Source organism: Osmia lignaria, chromosome 16, assembly GCF_051020975.1.
Source record: "Osmia lignaria lignaria isolate PbOS001 chromosome 16, iyOsmLign1, whole genome shotgun sequence".
NCBI lineage: Eukaryota > Metazoa > Arthropoda > Insecta > Hymenoptera > Megachilidae > Osmia > Osmia lignaria.
The window spans coordinates 5,239,187-5,254,866 of NC_135047.1; the positions used below are offsets into that span (position 1 = coordinate 5,239,187).

At 41.6% G+C, this 15,680-nt stretch overlaps 1 protein-coding gene across 3 annotated transcripts in view; it reads right to left on the reverse strand.

Moving 5' to 3' along the window:
* Nucleotides 1-15,680, reverse strand: part of LOC117601239 (uncharacterized) — a 153,503-nt gene that overhangs the window by 19,971 nt on the left and 117,852 nt on the right. For 2 of the 3 annotated variants that reach the window (XM_034317762.2, XM_076693019.1), the window contains exons 4-7: nucleotides 11,595-11,738; nucleotides 9,055-9,980; nucleotides 6,068-6,165; nucleotides 5,788-5,906 (exon numbers count right to left, since the gene is read on the reverse strand). In XM_034317762.2, coding sequence (XP_034173653.2) covers nucleotides 5,788-5,906; nucleotides 6,068-6,165; nucleotides 9,055-9,980; nucleotides 11,595-11,679 — 1,228 coding nt within the window. In that variant the 5' untranslated portion in view covers nucleotides 11,680-11,738. Of the gene's footprint in view, nucleotides 1-5,787; nucleotides 5,907-6,067; nucleotides 6,166-9,054; nucleotides 9,981-11,594; nucleotides 11,739-11,867; nucleotides 14,933-15,680 lie in introns of those variants that run through there. The other variant, XM_034317767.2, reaches the window with a different exon arrangement.

Sequence of the window (15,680 nt, forward strand, 5' to 3'; positions counted from 1 at the left end):
TCACGTTGAATTACATTCGCCGTTAAATGTATTCATAATTAACAGTCGTAAAGCGACAACTCGTTCGATATCTCCGGTGACTAATTTACATCGTATAATTAAAGCATCCCGCAATATCCTCGACAGAAGTGTACCCGTTAACGAGATGTCGGACGATCGCTAAGAAATCGTTTATTAAAAATCACCACCTTTCCTCGACCTATTAAAATACACGTATTAAAATAAGGACATTTTCTAATTTAAAAATCAAGTAACTAATCCCAACGAAAATTCAGCATATCAACTTCCTATCGGTTAAACAGGTTCAACAGCGATGCCGGAAGTCAGGATATCGTCGTCAGTTATCTTTTCGAGTATCCAACACGGTTTCTGACGAATGGGATACAGATAGGAGATATCGGCACGTGACCATTCATACAAATGACGAGAGAAAGAAAGAAGAGTGAAGAACAGGGGATGTAAGTTGTAGCTTTCGCAGGTTTCGAAGGAAAATCGACGTCGGGAAGCGTTCGTGACCGGCAGAGTAAACGCTTTGAAACAGTTAAACATCGACGATCCTCGTAGCGACGTCATCGGGTTCGACGCCTCGCACACGACTCTCTTCCAGGTCGTCGTTAGAATTCAACACGGTCGTCCGACTACGATTCTCGAGTAGGCCACTATGCAAATTTCCTCTCGTCTTCTTATTACTTTTTTTTCGCCACTTTACACAGTCGAGAAACTTTGACGTAACAGAGCTACCTTGTTCTACTTTTATCCCGAATCAAATAATTGATCAATTGTCAAAACAACCCTACCGATTCCAAACTAAAGCATCTACTTTCCATTGCTATCTATCTAGGACGAAAGCGAGCCACGAGGCACGCGATTCAGAAAAACAGTGTCGTAACGATCCTCGTCAAAGGACAATCTCTACGAGCGTTGTTCGCCAAGTTGGGATGATTTCCAGGATGGAACGACAGTTTCGACTTTATCGACGACAATTGTTACGAAAGTAAGCGTAACGTTATACGAGGGAATCTAAAGGGAACAGGACAGTGTCCCGTTTCTCTCGCCGTCCTTCCGGCACGGATTTCGTATAATTCAGCGATTTTCCACGGCGGATGATCAATGTTCCAGCGGGTCGAAGAAGAAAAAGATTGTACGGCGTCGGGATGTATCGACTGGACGCGACGGTCTAGCGGATCAAAGGCGACAAGAAAAGTCTCTTTCTCGCTGAATTCAGCCATATATTCGCAATAATTCAACGGGTAACCGCGTTTTTGCGTACGCGTGACTGAAAAGAAATTCCTCCTCGCTTTCCCGTGGCAGGAAACGCGCGTGCCCGGGCATACTTTCACGGATTGCTAAAGCGCATCTTTGTCGCGCGGAATTCCAAAGACGCGGACAAACGCGGTCGACGAACAAAACATCGCCAGGCGTGAAGTAAAATTTTATTCCGACCAGCAGACCGCAACCGTTCTGTCGGGTGTATTTTTTCTCCAACTCCGCGTCGCACGGAATTTTCAGAATTTCAAACACGCGCGATGACCCGCGTCGCGTGTTAATAAAATTTCTATGCGACCGAGCGTCCACGTCCCTCGGCGAACCCTAATTCGAACCCTCCGGCTTCTGGCAGAAGAATTTCTTTTCGAAGGAAGAAGCAGTTTAAAAATAAAAAAAAGTACCTTCGCAGTTGCAGAGGGTAAATACAACTTTGGAATTATTCAAAAAATGGTTGCTGGGGGATATGTAAATTCGGGAGTGACCTTAGGCGAGTAAATTGCAAATAAATTCTAATTAGAAACACGCTGCTGTTATTTCTTTATCATTTATTCACTCAACGCTATGCGCAAATTTGAATATCTCATGGCATCCTAGAGTACTGGTAACTTGGCAGACGGATTATGTAATCTGATACAGAAGTGATTTCGCTGGTGGACTCAAAGGCAGTGCCTTTGATACACCACCATAAGCACCCTTATCCATAAATGAAAAATCTAAACCGTGGCGTTACCCTATCGAATTTCTGTTTGTCTAAAACGCGTCGATCAATACTTCGCGATACTTCTATTCGAGCCTTAAGTTTTCAATTTATATGCAGCCGTAGGTTAGCAAGGGATATCGAACACGCGAGGTTTTCGTCGAAACGTAAGCGCCACCGTTCAAAACCAGACGAATCTGCAAACTAGATCGAGTTGCACGTACGATTCATCTGGAAACAGAAAATCTGTAACGTCGATCGACCGCGAATCGCGTTATCTGACAGACAGATTTGTCTGCTATCGTTTGCAAAAAAAAGAAAAAACTAAACCATGGATCGGGTTATCATAAGGTGCACGGATAGATCGGTCAAATAGATGAGCCGAGCAATTTATCATACCGGGCGAACCTCGTTACTCGATTGATCGTGGTGGATAAATAATTGTTCATCGAATTACGAATGGATCCCTTGGATTTTCATAGAAACCTGCCGACATCATGATTACAGTAATCTCCTTATTGAGAATTGATCAAAATGGGTAATTAGATTCGTCTGACGATGATCACAAGGAATATTGGTAATAGTATGCTAATACGAATCACCAAAGGTATTAAGGATTGATTATCAGGAATTATTAAGGATATTAAAGATTCTTGTAACGACAGGTCTGAAAGGATATCGAGAAAGGGTGAGCATTCGTGATGCGGAAGCGTCGGATTTCAGCTTTGCTCGACGAACAGACGCGAGCGGAATTCAATGGAAAATTTAATCCGACGAAATCGGAGCGGACAGGATTGCGAAACGGGACCACGATCGAAATTTCTTTCGGTTGATCATTTTTTAAGCTCCTTTAGGATGAACGTTGAACGCGACGAAGGAAGAACGTGCATCCAACCGGATCTCCGTTTTCCATGGGGATCTTAGAAAAGTCACGGAAGGAAGGGAAGAAGAAAGACAAGTATTATTTAAATTGGATCTCGTATGACAACTCTTCTACCAGTTTCGAGAACCGATCTTCTTTCAACAGTAAATTGTCACTGTATCTTTGTCTGATACAGAAAATGTACCGAATAAAAACCTAGAGATAATTTTTAATTACAAAACTAATTTATTTCCTTCGGACCTCGGTAAGATGCAAACTTCTCGGATCGCGAATTTGCATGCTCGGGGAGGAACTTTCGTTAAATATGAGCGCGGCCTGTCGAGGTAAGAAGACGCGCGAACGCCATTTCTCCGCGGAGAAAGCGTGTCCCGTTACCGAGTGGATTGTTTAAAACGAGCAGCTTGCAAAATATCTGCTGGCAGAGGTTCATTACGCAAATAGAGGGAGTCCATTAAGGCGGCAGAGGTCGTGCGTAAATTTTTCCCCCTCGACGCCCGAGCATCCGGTAGGAAAGAAGTTTCACCGAATGCCAGCCTCTTTCCTCTCTCTAACTAAGTCATCTTTCTTCCCCGGACAAAAGAAAGCTTCCACGAGTTGCTTTGACCTTTCAAACATTACCTACGACTCGCAGATGGTAGTACGGTTAAAAGGTAGCTCGTCGAAACGACCCGGTTCCGAGGCTTCTTTAAGTAGAAGAGGGTTCTGGGGAAGAACGTCGAAGAATCCGCTTCTTCGGGCCAATAACACGTAGAGCAAGCTTTACGATCGTCTCTGAAGATCCTGTTGGCAATATTTACGACTTTTCTTTGTCCATTTTGGGTCGGGATGCTCGTAATTAAATTTAAGTGCTCATACCGGGATACCTTCTCGTAGAATATGCTACCTTCGTGAAAGCAGCTTTCCTTTTTATTTTCCGATCATTCGTGCTTCAACGAGACGATCCTTTTCATTTTAGCAACCGTCAAAGATAGTTTGAAGGAAGAGCTTCAACGGAAGTGTGAATAGTCAATGACGAAGATAGTGATCAGATAGGCGGGGGACAGACGAAGATTCATGAATGTTGAATGCAGTTTTAAACAAATTTAATTGAGCATTCATGAAGCTTGAATATTCATCGGTGTTATTGACGAACGTTGTGTTTCATTCATGCAGCCTCTGTCATTGTGTCCCGTTTTCGTTTAATCATCCGCCAGATCGATTTCTCATTCTTATCAAGTTCCGTCAGTTTACTGTATCGAATCGAAAAATAAACGAATACTCGAAATTTCGACGGATTCAGTTTTCTAACCCGTATAAACTCACAAAGTAAAAATACAATTTTCTATTAACATTCTAAGGATCCAAAGATGTTCGACAAGGAAAGGGTGTAATAAAGGATTGGAGGATAAATTGGTCCACGTAAAAACAGGCGTCGCAGAAGCGTAGCAAATATTGTCGCAGCCTTCACGAAGCTAACAAATGGAGCACGATGAATGCGTATCAATCATCGTATTAATCGTATCGATGATCGATGACCGGTCGACGGGACACGTCTGCTCGTCGACGGACGAGGCCGCGTTTCACAAGTCGTTCCGACCTGCTCGTAGCTGCTGTTCTAACGTGACAAATATGCAATTTCGAGGAACACGGAAAGTGCAGCCGCCACGCTACCCTGTATAACGTTTTAACGTCATGTTTCCCGTTTCGAATACAAACAACCCAGGACGAACGAATTCCCTTGTTTCCAGTAACTTGATATCTCTTACAAAGAAAATCAGACGAAATCCTCCTCTTTCCGATGAAATTTTACAGGTTTAATAAGATAAAATACCACCTAGCTTTGTTTATTTTCTTGTCGCTTTATTTTCGCGGGCGACTTAGGTGCGAGTGGTCGTATTTTCCGTGATTTCTGATTCCTTCGATACTTCAAGTCAACTGGAAAAACTGGTCCGAGTCGAGAAATTCACGCTGGAGAGAAAGAACACGTAGCAACGTTTGCTCAAAGGTATATTTATTTCTGTGATTGCTACTCTTGACCAACGTGCTTCTTATCGAAAAGCTTTCAACATCTTATAAATCGATACCACCCTGACTCGAAAGAAACATTTTGTTAAATAACTCGGAATGCTTCGCGGTAACGTAAGTGGTGTCGGTAAATTATCAAAATTTTCAACGTGATTACTCGTCGGACTGTAATTGAAAGGAGGAACAGTAAAGAATCGTCACAGAATCCTGCAAGGAAGCGCGTTTACCCGTTGGAGCCCGAATTAAGTAGTTCGATCAATCACTGAGCAGACCGAAGCAGCGTGTCGCGGACCTACGATCAATCATCTCCTAACAAATCGTCCCCCAGTGAAATTTATTTAATCCAAAAGCAGCGAACATCGTTCTTATCGATTAATTCTTCCTTCGAATTAACGTTAGAAGAAATCAAAGGTACAAGCTGCATTCGTCGAGCGAGAAGGAATCAAAGAAATTCCAACGAGCGAAAGACGAATTGACGATTGACAGAGAGCAACAGAGAGAAAGAGAGGAAAGAAGGGAAAAAGAGTCGTGTAACAATGTCGGTTCATCCGGGTTTGTTCTGCCCTACTTCGTCCTTACGGTAGCTTTTGTTCGTCGACCAAACCCTCTTCGGGTCGGATCAGATTACTGGCACGGGGCGCTTTGGCCGAGGAAATGCGGGTTTCCATTGCACCGAATCGGCGACGTAAGGGGATTGGGAAACGCGAGACCGGCAATACTTAGCCGGCAACCCTTTATATCCCCCAACCCTGACTCGTTCCTCCCTTTCTTGGTCTTCGATGTCGATTCGAACCAACGAATCGTCCACTATTGGTCAAGCTTCGCTTCTGATGCGAATGAGATTCTTTTCTTTTTTTCTTTTGAAATCAGAAACTACCGGATATTGAACCAAGAGTATTTTTTTTTAATAAAAGAATCAAGCGAAAGGATCACTCACCCGTGACGACGACGTTAATTTTCTTAACCAAAGGTGGATGTGTCGCAACTTGGCACTTGTAGAGACCAGAATCCCTCGGAGTCGCGTACAGGATCTGTAATCTCCAGTTGCTTGGATACCTGCAGGATGTAACAGGGAATCTTACTCGCGACTCCTTTCAGAAATCCCTTCGCTTTTGTTAGGTTTAAAGCGTTAAACACGAACTGCTTTCCAATCGAACAACTTGAATTTTATTTTATATAAAAGAGGTTAACGATTAAACAGAAATTATTTCTCTTACCGAAAGTTCAGAGTGATCCTTTGATCCGCGCTGTACGGTTTCTTGCCAACTGTGAGCAATCGAAGGGAATCCTTGCTGTGCTGTTGCAGCCACGTCACCTGAATCAGAAGCGAGAAAATATCTGTCGTTATTGCCTCGTAAATCATGGATTTCTAGAAACAGTTGGGCCGTAGTAAAATAGACGTGGCATTGTTTCGATGGCGAAGGAATTAAACGGGATCTCGTCGAAAGGTAATAATTTCACGGTAAGGAATCGAGAAGCTCTATTCGTTGAATCGTCCACGAATGAATACCGTCCTGCAATTTCTCGTTAAGTGTTCGAGAAAGCCTGGCTTACGTTCTTTACTCTACTTGCCCGTCTTTTCTTTCCTCTGCACTCCGTCGTCATTTTTTCTTATCATCCCGGATCCCTGTTTTATACCGTACGTGACGAGTGTCGCGATAGAGGGATACCAAGGATTGTCAAGCTTTGGCTTTTGTCCTTGGAAGCTACCATGCTGATATTTTCTCTTCTCGCTGAATAATTACTCGGGTAAATCTGTATTTTTCCTTTGCGACTTTTCATCATTTATAATTGCAATTATTCAAAATTCTCGAACGATTGCTTATAACATAATACAGAGATAATTATAATACAATAATACGATTTACTGATTAATCAAACAATCCGAGACTAGAATAACTATCGGCACTAAATATCAAACGAAAATTCACACGTGAGTATCGAGTTTAGAGGCTGTTTCTCTTTCCGCAAACGATGAACAGGTTAAAATAATTCCCTGGGGCTATGATAATTGCGTTAACCAAAACATCATGAAACATTCACTTCTCGTGCGGCGTGCGATCATGAAATTTAATAATCGATCAAACTACACCTCGCGCCGACGTCGCGTCAACGCGCCCGGCTGAATGAAACCGATAATCGGCTCCGCGGTTATCGCTCGTGTCCGCTCTGTTACGCGACATCGCGAAAATGTTCCACCTTCCAGCTGGTAAAATTATACCCCATTAAACGAGTAACGTTTCATGCAAATGTCCCGTGTATTCCATTCCGGACTTGTTAATTAATCGACCATGAACATCGTCCCTAAAACGCTATACTTCGACGCGACGGAGTATAATTTTCAGGAAAGGAAAAAAGGAAACGAATTCTTGAAAATCGACGCATATGTACGTCGACGGTTTTACTTGTACCCCGACGAAGAGGTCGTCAGAATTGGTTTCTCATTACGTATTCCATGGAATATAAATTCATCTGGAATCCGAAATGACTTCTCGTCTGGCCGTCTGCGAGAGGACAACGCGGAATTCGACGAGAGCTGATTACAATGCGAAAAGTTAGCCGACGACGCTAACGAATGATGTTTGCAATTATAATCGTTCCGTTTTCGGCCTTGTTGTCTCTCGTTCGCCAGCTGCGTTTTCCGATTAAACGATGAATAGCCCAGCCCTCCCGAGAGTTGCTGCTTAAGCACTAATTGCGATGCTTTCAACCCAGTTGCGTGCCTTTCTTTCGGATTACTCGAGACTGCGAGATACTTAATATTTTCGAATATTAAGCGAGTCGGCTTGTTTCTGATACCGCTATGTCATTGACACCAAAGAATTTTATACAAATATTTCAACAATTTCACTCGACTTCTTTGTAAAGAGGGTTCCACGATCCTAGACGATGGTGTATTTCGAAAATTGCGTAAGACATTTCAAGAGAATGTTGCTTAACTTCTACAGAACGTGGAATCTCAGTTATTTTAATCAAGTAAAATTGCGTTCGTCAAAATTATTTGTATACGTCGAGAATCCTACGCCCGAAAGTTTCAAGAGAACCTCTAAACATTCTAATATTCCTTCTTTAATTAGAAAGAATTACATATACGATTGTTCTTCAACGAAACAACACTCGAATCAAACTTTTCGATGGCTCGTTTGTATCAATCTCAATATTTCCGATTTAACACAGTCGAACACTCTAACCGGAAGAGAATACACGAAATCGTAACGTATGATGCTATCTGTCATCGTTACACGATACTCTGTTCTCTCTGTAAGAGATGTTTACTGGCAACAGAGAAGCAAACGAAATGTCGAATTTCGTTGAAAAATATATCAGGCAACTTATAACGTTAAAGCTACAAGTACTAAAGCTCTTATTTTCAAAACAGTAAATAACAGTGAAGTGAATAGTGATAATAAATTTTTAGTTACTTATCACCGGAAAATCCTCGGATTTTAATAGCAGAACAGATTGAATATTAAAATAATGAAACTTTCTCTCGCGTAAAATACACGAACCATGGGAACCATCGGAGCTAATAACAAATAAGTTGCATTTAATGTATATTCTCATCTTTGAATAATACGAGATTTAATGTGTATCGTGTGAAATGAAATAAAGCAACGAGGAGGGTTAATAACGAAACAGGAGATTAAACTCCGACGCGATACCTTCGTTCGTTGTATTCGTTGCAAATAAGTATGAAAAAAAGGAAAGAAAAGATTGCATCGAATGGATCGTTTTTTAACATCAGGTACAGGGTAGTTTCTTTTTCATTTTACATTGCAAGTAATCGAGAGGGTAGCGAGTTTCGAAGAGAAAATTTCAGCGGGTAAAAAGAATCGATCCGTGTTCTCGCCTCTCGCTTCATCATCGTGATATCTCTTTATCGTACGTCACGGAGACCATAAAAATATAACAAGACCGTTGCAGCCGGTTTTTCATCATGACATCGCCCATCCTATTTTCCAACTTGCATCAGCCACTGTCTCATAAAGGCAACGGTATTATAAAAGCAGCTGAAAGAGCAACCGGCGAAAGGGAGACAAAATAAATAAACTTTCGCCATCGGAATGAGATCAAAAAGAGAACACATTGAACATGTTATGCCTTGCAACAATATATACATATGCCTTTTTTGATATCGTTACCTTACGAACAGAAATCCTGAGAATCGTAAAATAAATTTCAGAGAAAAATAAAATTATATTACCTCTTTATCACCAAGCATCCCGATCTTGCAATCGAGGAGCATCTTGCTCCCTATCCTGGCAGTGATATTCATATCCTGATCCCCATCCTCGAAATAAGGACCAAATTTGCCGAACGCGCTGTCCACGCTCGGCAACACGAATTTCTTTCCAGGCAATGGTCTCTGGGTGCTGCTGACTGTCTGATCGTCCTCCATCTCGGTCTTGATCGAGGGTTTTATCTCGTAGAAACCCTTGGTGGACTTGCCTCCGGCTAACAGCAGATTGTTCACCGGTCTGGAATGATCCTTCCTTGTTTCACCTGGATTTCTCGGTTGTTCTTGTTGTCGCGTCTCCTCTCCAGCTGCTGGTACTTGGAACGAGATCGCCCTGATGTCCTCCACGTTCTTCTCCTCGATCTGCCTCGAGTCGGTCGCGATTGTTTCCCGGCTGGACGTCGTAGTGAAGATAAAGTCTCTCTGTATCTCTACTTTCAAACCATTTGTTATCCCCTGTTCATCCAGGGTGTAGGACGCTTGCTCGTCCACCTGGACGCGATTTAACTCGTCTTCGCTCTTCGAGGAAGCTGTACTAGAGACAATCTCTCGAACAGACTCGGTCGACGTAGGGAATATCCTACTTATGCCTTGGATTTTGTTATTACGTTCCACCGGTCTCTGTTCTGACTGCTCAGGTTCACGTTCCACCTCGTTCTGTTCAGCCGCGAACGATACGGCTGCGCTTTGATCCCTCTGAAGTTCAGCACTGATATCTTGAACGAGCCGTGTCGCGTTTAACGAGTCGTCGAACCTTGGTTGAATCAGTTGAGAATCGTGGAACATCTCGCTGTCGGTGCTGTTCTCGTGGATGGGGTCAGACTGGTTCCTCTGGTTCTCCTCATCAATTTCGGAATGATTGATACTGTGGTCGATCGTGTCGCTGCTCGATTCTGCAACACGGAACAAAATACATCCTGTGTAGGCGTTTAGTTGTGCAGAACTATTTAACAAGAATATCTCAGCCCTCGGCTGATATCAGCCACTCTATTTATTTCAAGAGACTTTCAGGAGAAATACGCGTCATTTGTAATTTTAGGTCGAAGTTCGATATCCTTCCTACTCTGCCCCACCTATATTCTCCTCCTCGAGTATCGACTCCTTTTCCAACCGCTCTTAAAGCACGTACCGACGATTTGTTCCTTTCAAACTTCCCTTTTATTTCTTCTTCTATTCGTGTTTTATATTTTTGCAACGTGCGTATCGCAGTTAACGAATCCGTTTAAAGAAAAACAAAGAATTCTTTCGATGATATCAAGACAAAGATCGTCTTGTATTTCAATAAAAAGGAAATAAAGATCGAGCAACTTCTGACCCGAATTCGGACGACACAAAACCAACAGCAACTCGACGAATGTCTATACCTTTTTCATGATATATCACCGGGAATCAAACACCACGTCACCTTTTGTTTCTCAGAGTTATTGTTTTAACTGGATTTTCGGTCGATCGTCTGTCACGTCCGTTCCTTCCGGCCGATTGAAAGTGCAACATGAATTTAAGAGTAACGCCATTGTGGTTGTGGTATATTGTGTGGGTAAATGTAGTTACTTATTCAATATTTTTATTAAAGAAACCGAAATTTTAAAGTAAAAACTTAACTTTCCTTTATAAACACTTATTTAACAATTACTTATCGAAGTTTTAGTTTTCCATATTTCTTTCATTACTTTAATTTCTTTTAATAACTTCAAAAAGTTGTGCTAATTTTCTCTTAATTACAGGTCCAGGTATGAACGATCGGTCACGTAACGTCGCTCGTCGATCATAATTTACAGATCTCACAGTCGAATCTGCAGCTCATGAATTCCGCGGATCATTTTTGCGGAACTTGCCTAGCAAATGGTCGTCGAAAACTTTTCCCTTCTATCTCGACCACGATGCATTTTCGTCCGTTCGATTGTTTTATCATGATCGATGGCGAGTGAGAACGTGTTTACAGATCGAACGCAAACGATGAAAGTTTGTGTGTGAGAATGAAAAACAGATCTACTGTTAGAACGAATCAAAGGAACGATTTAAAGAGCGAAGCTCTAATCGACGAATTGGAACAATTGATTTTTCTTTTTATGCATAAATAGGTAAGCGGCAGAAATCCAAAGAATAAAAGAGAGAAAGAAATTCTTTTTGTACAGCATCGTGTGTGACACTTTCGCGAGAAAATATCGAACAATATTCTATTTTCGATGGCAAACGCGACTGATCTTCGACATGCGCGTTGTTTGCGCGTAAACGAATTTTCCGCGATTATTTCCGGCCGGTGGTCCGCGTCATAAAAAGCGACGAACTGTGATCTTTCTGCTCGTGTGTCGAGCGTTTTTTTCGTCGGATCGATCGAGCGCGTTAAACGGTCAAAGCGTTTATTGTCCGACCGAACGGAATCGCTTACGTGGCGATAGCTGCGATCCGAGTAAATAATCGCGTTCGTTAGAAACATTTGGGAAATCGTGCGAACGAAAAGCGATATTGAAGTACTATGTATGTGCTGGCTATGTAAAAACACTCACCGGAAGCTGTGACAGTAATCATGACGGAGACAATGGCGATGACGCCGAGCGCCGATGCAGTCGGCCGCATCCTCCAGCCGGTCATATCAAGGATCCGCTCGCTCTCAACCTTCAGGAATCTGCTCCATCTCCTTCATCTTTGTTCTGTAAAAATAAGAAAAATAATCTGTTAGAAACTTAAAATAGAAAGATTGTATCAGATGTGCATTGACCGTCACACTGAAATTGAATAATCAAATTGAATTTTCAAATAGAACCAACCCAATTACGTACCTTATATTTTTAATAATCCTTTCTATTTCTCTGTAATTAGATTCGAAGCGTCGATCACCATTGACCTACATGACACTTACGTGTCAACCCTAAAAAGACCATCGGGTGCTCCTGTTTTCCTGGGGTTAATACCGGAAATAATCATTCGATCAATCAGTCACTTTTCACCAGAAGATCAATCAATGTCTTTTACCCTTAATTCACATTGGGGGCAACGAAGTCGATCCTCTTACACCAGGGCAGGATGTTAATTAAATTCCGCGGTCGTTCGAGTTTCGACGAACGTTTAATTAAGAGAAACTTTCATCGGTTCTCGAGCGGCACTTTTTAAACTCTTCACCGAATCGGATTCACGCGGTTGCGGCTTATTTGCAAACAGTTTACCCGTCGATCGCATTCTTCATTGTTTTCGAGCATAGTTTTAGGGAATCGTGGAATCTTACCGGGATACTTTTCTGCTGATACGAATTCATGTTTATGAGTTTGTAATTCGTTCAAATACCCACGGTTTATTAAAATTATAGACGATATTAATAATTTGACAATTGTTGATATTTAGAACACAGAACCATCGTAATTTAAAATAATTGGTTCGCGGAATTTAGAACAGAATCTTGAAAAGTTATGGACGCGCGTAATATACAAATTTCCATATAACCAGAAATTTTTGGGTTAAACCAAGCATTCGTATTATAGATGAGTTGCGTGTTATATATTCGAAATTTTACGGCCGTCGTAAATTGCTGAAACTAAAATTTCGTGACCGGCAATTTCAATGTTCATTTACAAATATTCTTGCTACAAAATATTAATCATTGAACAATGAAAACACACAAATTGCAATTGTTATATCATTGCTTCTATTCAAACAGCGATACACGATTTTGAGATACGATTTTTTGAAACACCACTAAATATATAATTTTTATTCAACACCTATATCCGTTATGTTTTACTCGAATCCCGACAAAAATTTAATTCAATTTATAGCTTCACGGGTGTGCGAGTATAAATTGCAAAAGACAGGGACTGCCGTGCGAATTTATTTTTTCCAAATTCGGTCAACAGCACGCGTACCTACAACGTTCCACGTCGCGGACAGATTTTCATAGGAAAACCGATCAATTTCCTCCATCATTTTCCCGGATATAATATCAAAATCGCAGCTGTCGAAACGGCGGCCTGTCGGGCGTGTTTATTTCGGTCAAAAAAGCAAGCTGAACGCGCTGGCTGACACCGATACGAACCGGTGTATATCCGAGACAATTTCAACCCCTCGCGATCCCACGGGAGTTTATGAACAACGTTGGATACGGCAATGTTTGCGCCTCCCGGTGTCAGGCACCTGTAACGTTATTACACGAACGCGTGTAATATATCAACGCTGATATAATATGCGAAAAAGGTTCTGCTTTATGAATTTGAAACTCGCTTGCCAAGAGAAAATTGAACTATCCCGAAATATCCAGTTGTCACGATTATCAAGAACACACGATTTCTCACCGAGTTACAACGGATTTGGAACAGAGTTACATAGTAGCTGCATTAGACAGTCCGATAGGGTAGACCGCGAGATCACACACGTTAGTGACAAATCTCGGTTGGCTCGCAATTCTAACGTTTAATCAGACGCGTAATTATGTCTACAGAGCGCAATGGTCCTGGGCAGCTGCCACTTGCCAACTGGAGACGAATGAAATTTCCCTTGCGCGGCAAGTCAAATATCACCGTGATTACGCGATTTAACACGGTCCTGCACGCCGTTTCCGGCTCTTGCCTGCGACGTGCCAGCATCCGGCCGCGCCTTTCCTCTTCCATCCTCGTTCTGAAGTAATAAACGTTCACGAGCTGGCCCGAGAGTGTTTCACCGCGAACCTACGCTTTGTTCGACCGTTTCAATATGTCATGAAGTGCTTCAACTACAACTACAACCGTCTACCTTCCCGATATATCCTTTTTCTTTCCTCTTTCATCATTTCTTCGAGAGTTCGTGGGTCTCTAAATATCTGCTCCTGTTTTTTTTCGACGGATAAAAACACGAGAGAACCCGTCAATCAAATTTCTTCATCATCGTCGCGTGATTTATTAACGAAGAGGGTGAAGGTGTTATCAGGAAACTTGAAAAAAGTTTCCAAGTTTATACGTTTTCTCGGCGAGAGCTAAGAAGGTGTTGAAATATCGGGCTGCTTTAAACAACTTCCACGACGAACCGAAAGAAAAATGAAGAATCTCGATTAATAACGAAGGAAGTAAATCGGATTATTTAAGGTCAGAAGCAATTTGTCATCGATGAATCGAAGTGTACTTTGAAAAGTTTTCGGAATGAGCAGAAGAAGAGGAACAAAATTCGGGCGAGATTCCAATGGAAAGAGCCGCAAGAAACATTTACATATTCCTGGACTCTGTTTGACAAAGAAATAAGTATGTCAGGGTGGGTAAAAAAAAAGTGAAAGAAGAATTTCGTCGCGAAATCAGCGTCACCTAGATTCCGGCGAGCGACCGTACGAGTTTGGTCGATACTTTTATTCCTTCGACGCAATCCAATCAAACATCTACAATTTCTCACGCGAATTTCACGAAGTACCATCGTTTCTTGCAACTCCTCGCATCCGTCGAAGCAACAGAGCAATTTTCTTTCTCGTCCATTCTCGTGGGACAAACATTTCGAACTTCATCGAACGGACTCTCGAAAGCTGACCGCGGTCAAACGAAGACGATCGTACGAAATTTATTCATAGACTTCAGAAATATACAGTCTGATGCATTCTGATAATTTCTCAAAGAACAGATCTCTTCGAAACAATTAGAAAGAAGAAAATTGAATTAAACGGGGAAGATATCTTCTAAGCTATTTGTAACTTAGAAAACAGAGACTAACTCCTGCGTCACGTTTGCAACAACAGTCAGCATGCGAACTCGGAGGTTGTGAAGTTACAGTGCCAGCTGAGTGAATTAAAGCGTACCGAGGACATTTATTTTCAGTCAGAGAAACGTGCTAGTGTTGTACTGCAAATTATTCAACGTCCTCTATAAATGCTCCTATTAACACTTTGGCGAATGCACATTTCGTATAAATAAACTTGTAAAATTTAAAATTACACTATTGATACATACGTACTTGATAATTTATGGTACCGTACACTTCCGATAATTCAAATCTAAAATTTTCGTAATGAAACTTTCTACAAAATGGTACATTCAAATGAAAAGCATTCGTGGAACACGTAACAAGCATTCAAGTTCATTGAACTTTGGACTCAAAGGGTTAAGACGATTCGACAGGAAGTTCTCTGATCGAGTTACCGAGCACAGGTTCGATATTCGAGGTAATCGTAATTCTCTGGGGAAGTCTAGACTGACTGATGGAAATTACACTGCAAGATAATCGAGCTTCAAAGAGCAGCTGTAATATGTAATACTAGCCGCAATTAGGAGACTATGGTTCACCTGATGTGTTAAGAAGTTTCGCTTTCCGGAAAATTACATCTGCTCGCTTCCCTGATTGCTCCCTCGCGTTAGCGAGAACCGACGATTATTCATTTCTTTATAAATTCTAGCTGTAATGTTTAATTTGTTATATCGAAACTGTTTAGTCATAAAATATTTCTAAAATATCGGAGATTCTTTAGCGGCGCGCTTTAATTAAATCACCATCTTTCATCGAAGAATTCGTTCTTCGATAGAAGAGAGTTTAAAGAAATTTTTATCTTTCCTCGAGTCATCAATTTTTAATCACAGTCCTTCAGATTCCGATATAATTTATCAATATTTAACGACAAAACTTTGACATCCATCGTGATCCTACGGTAATAA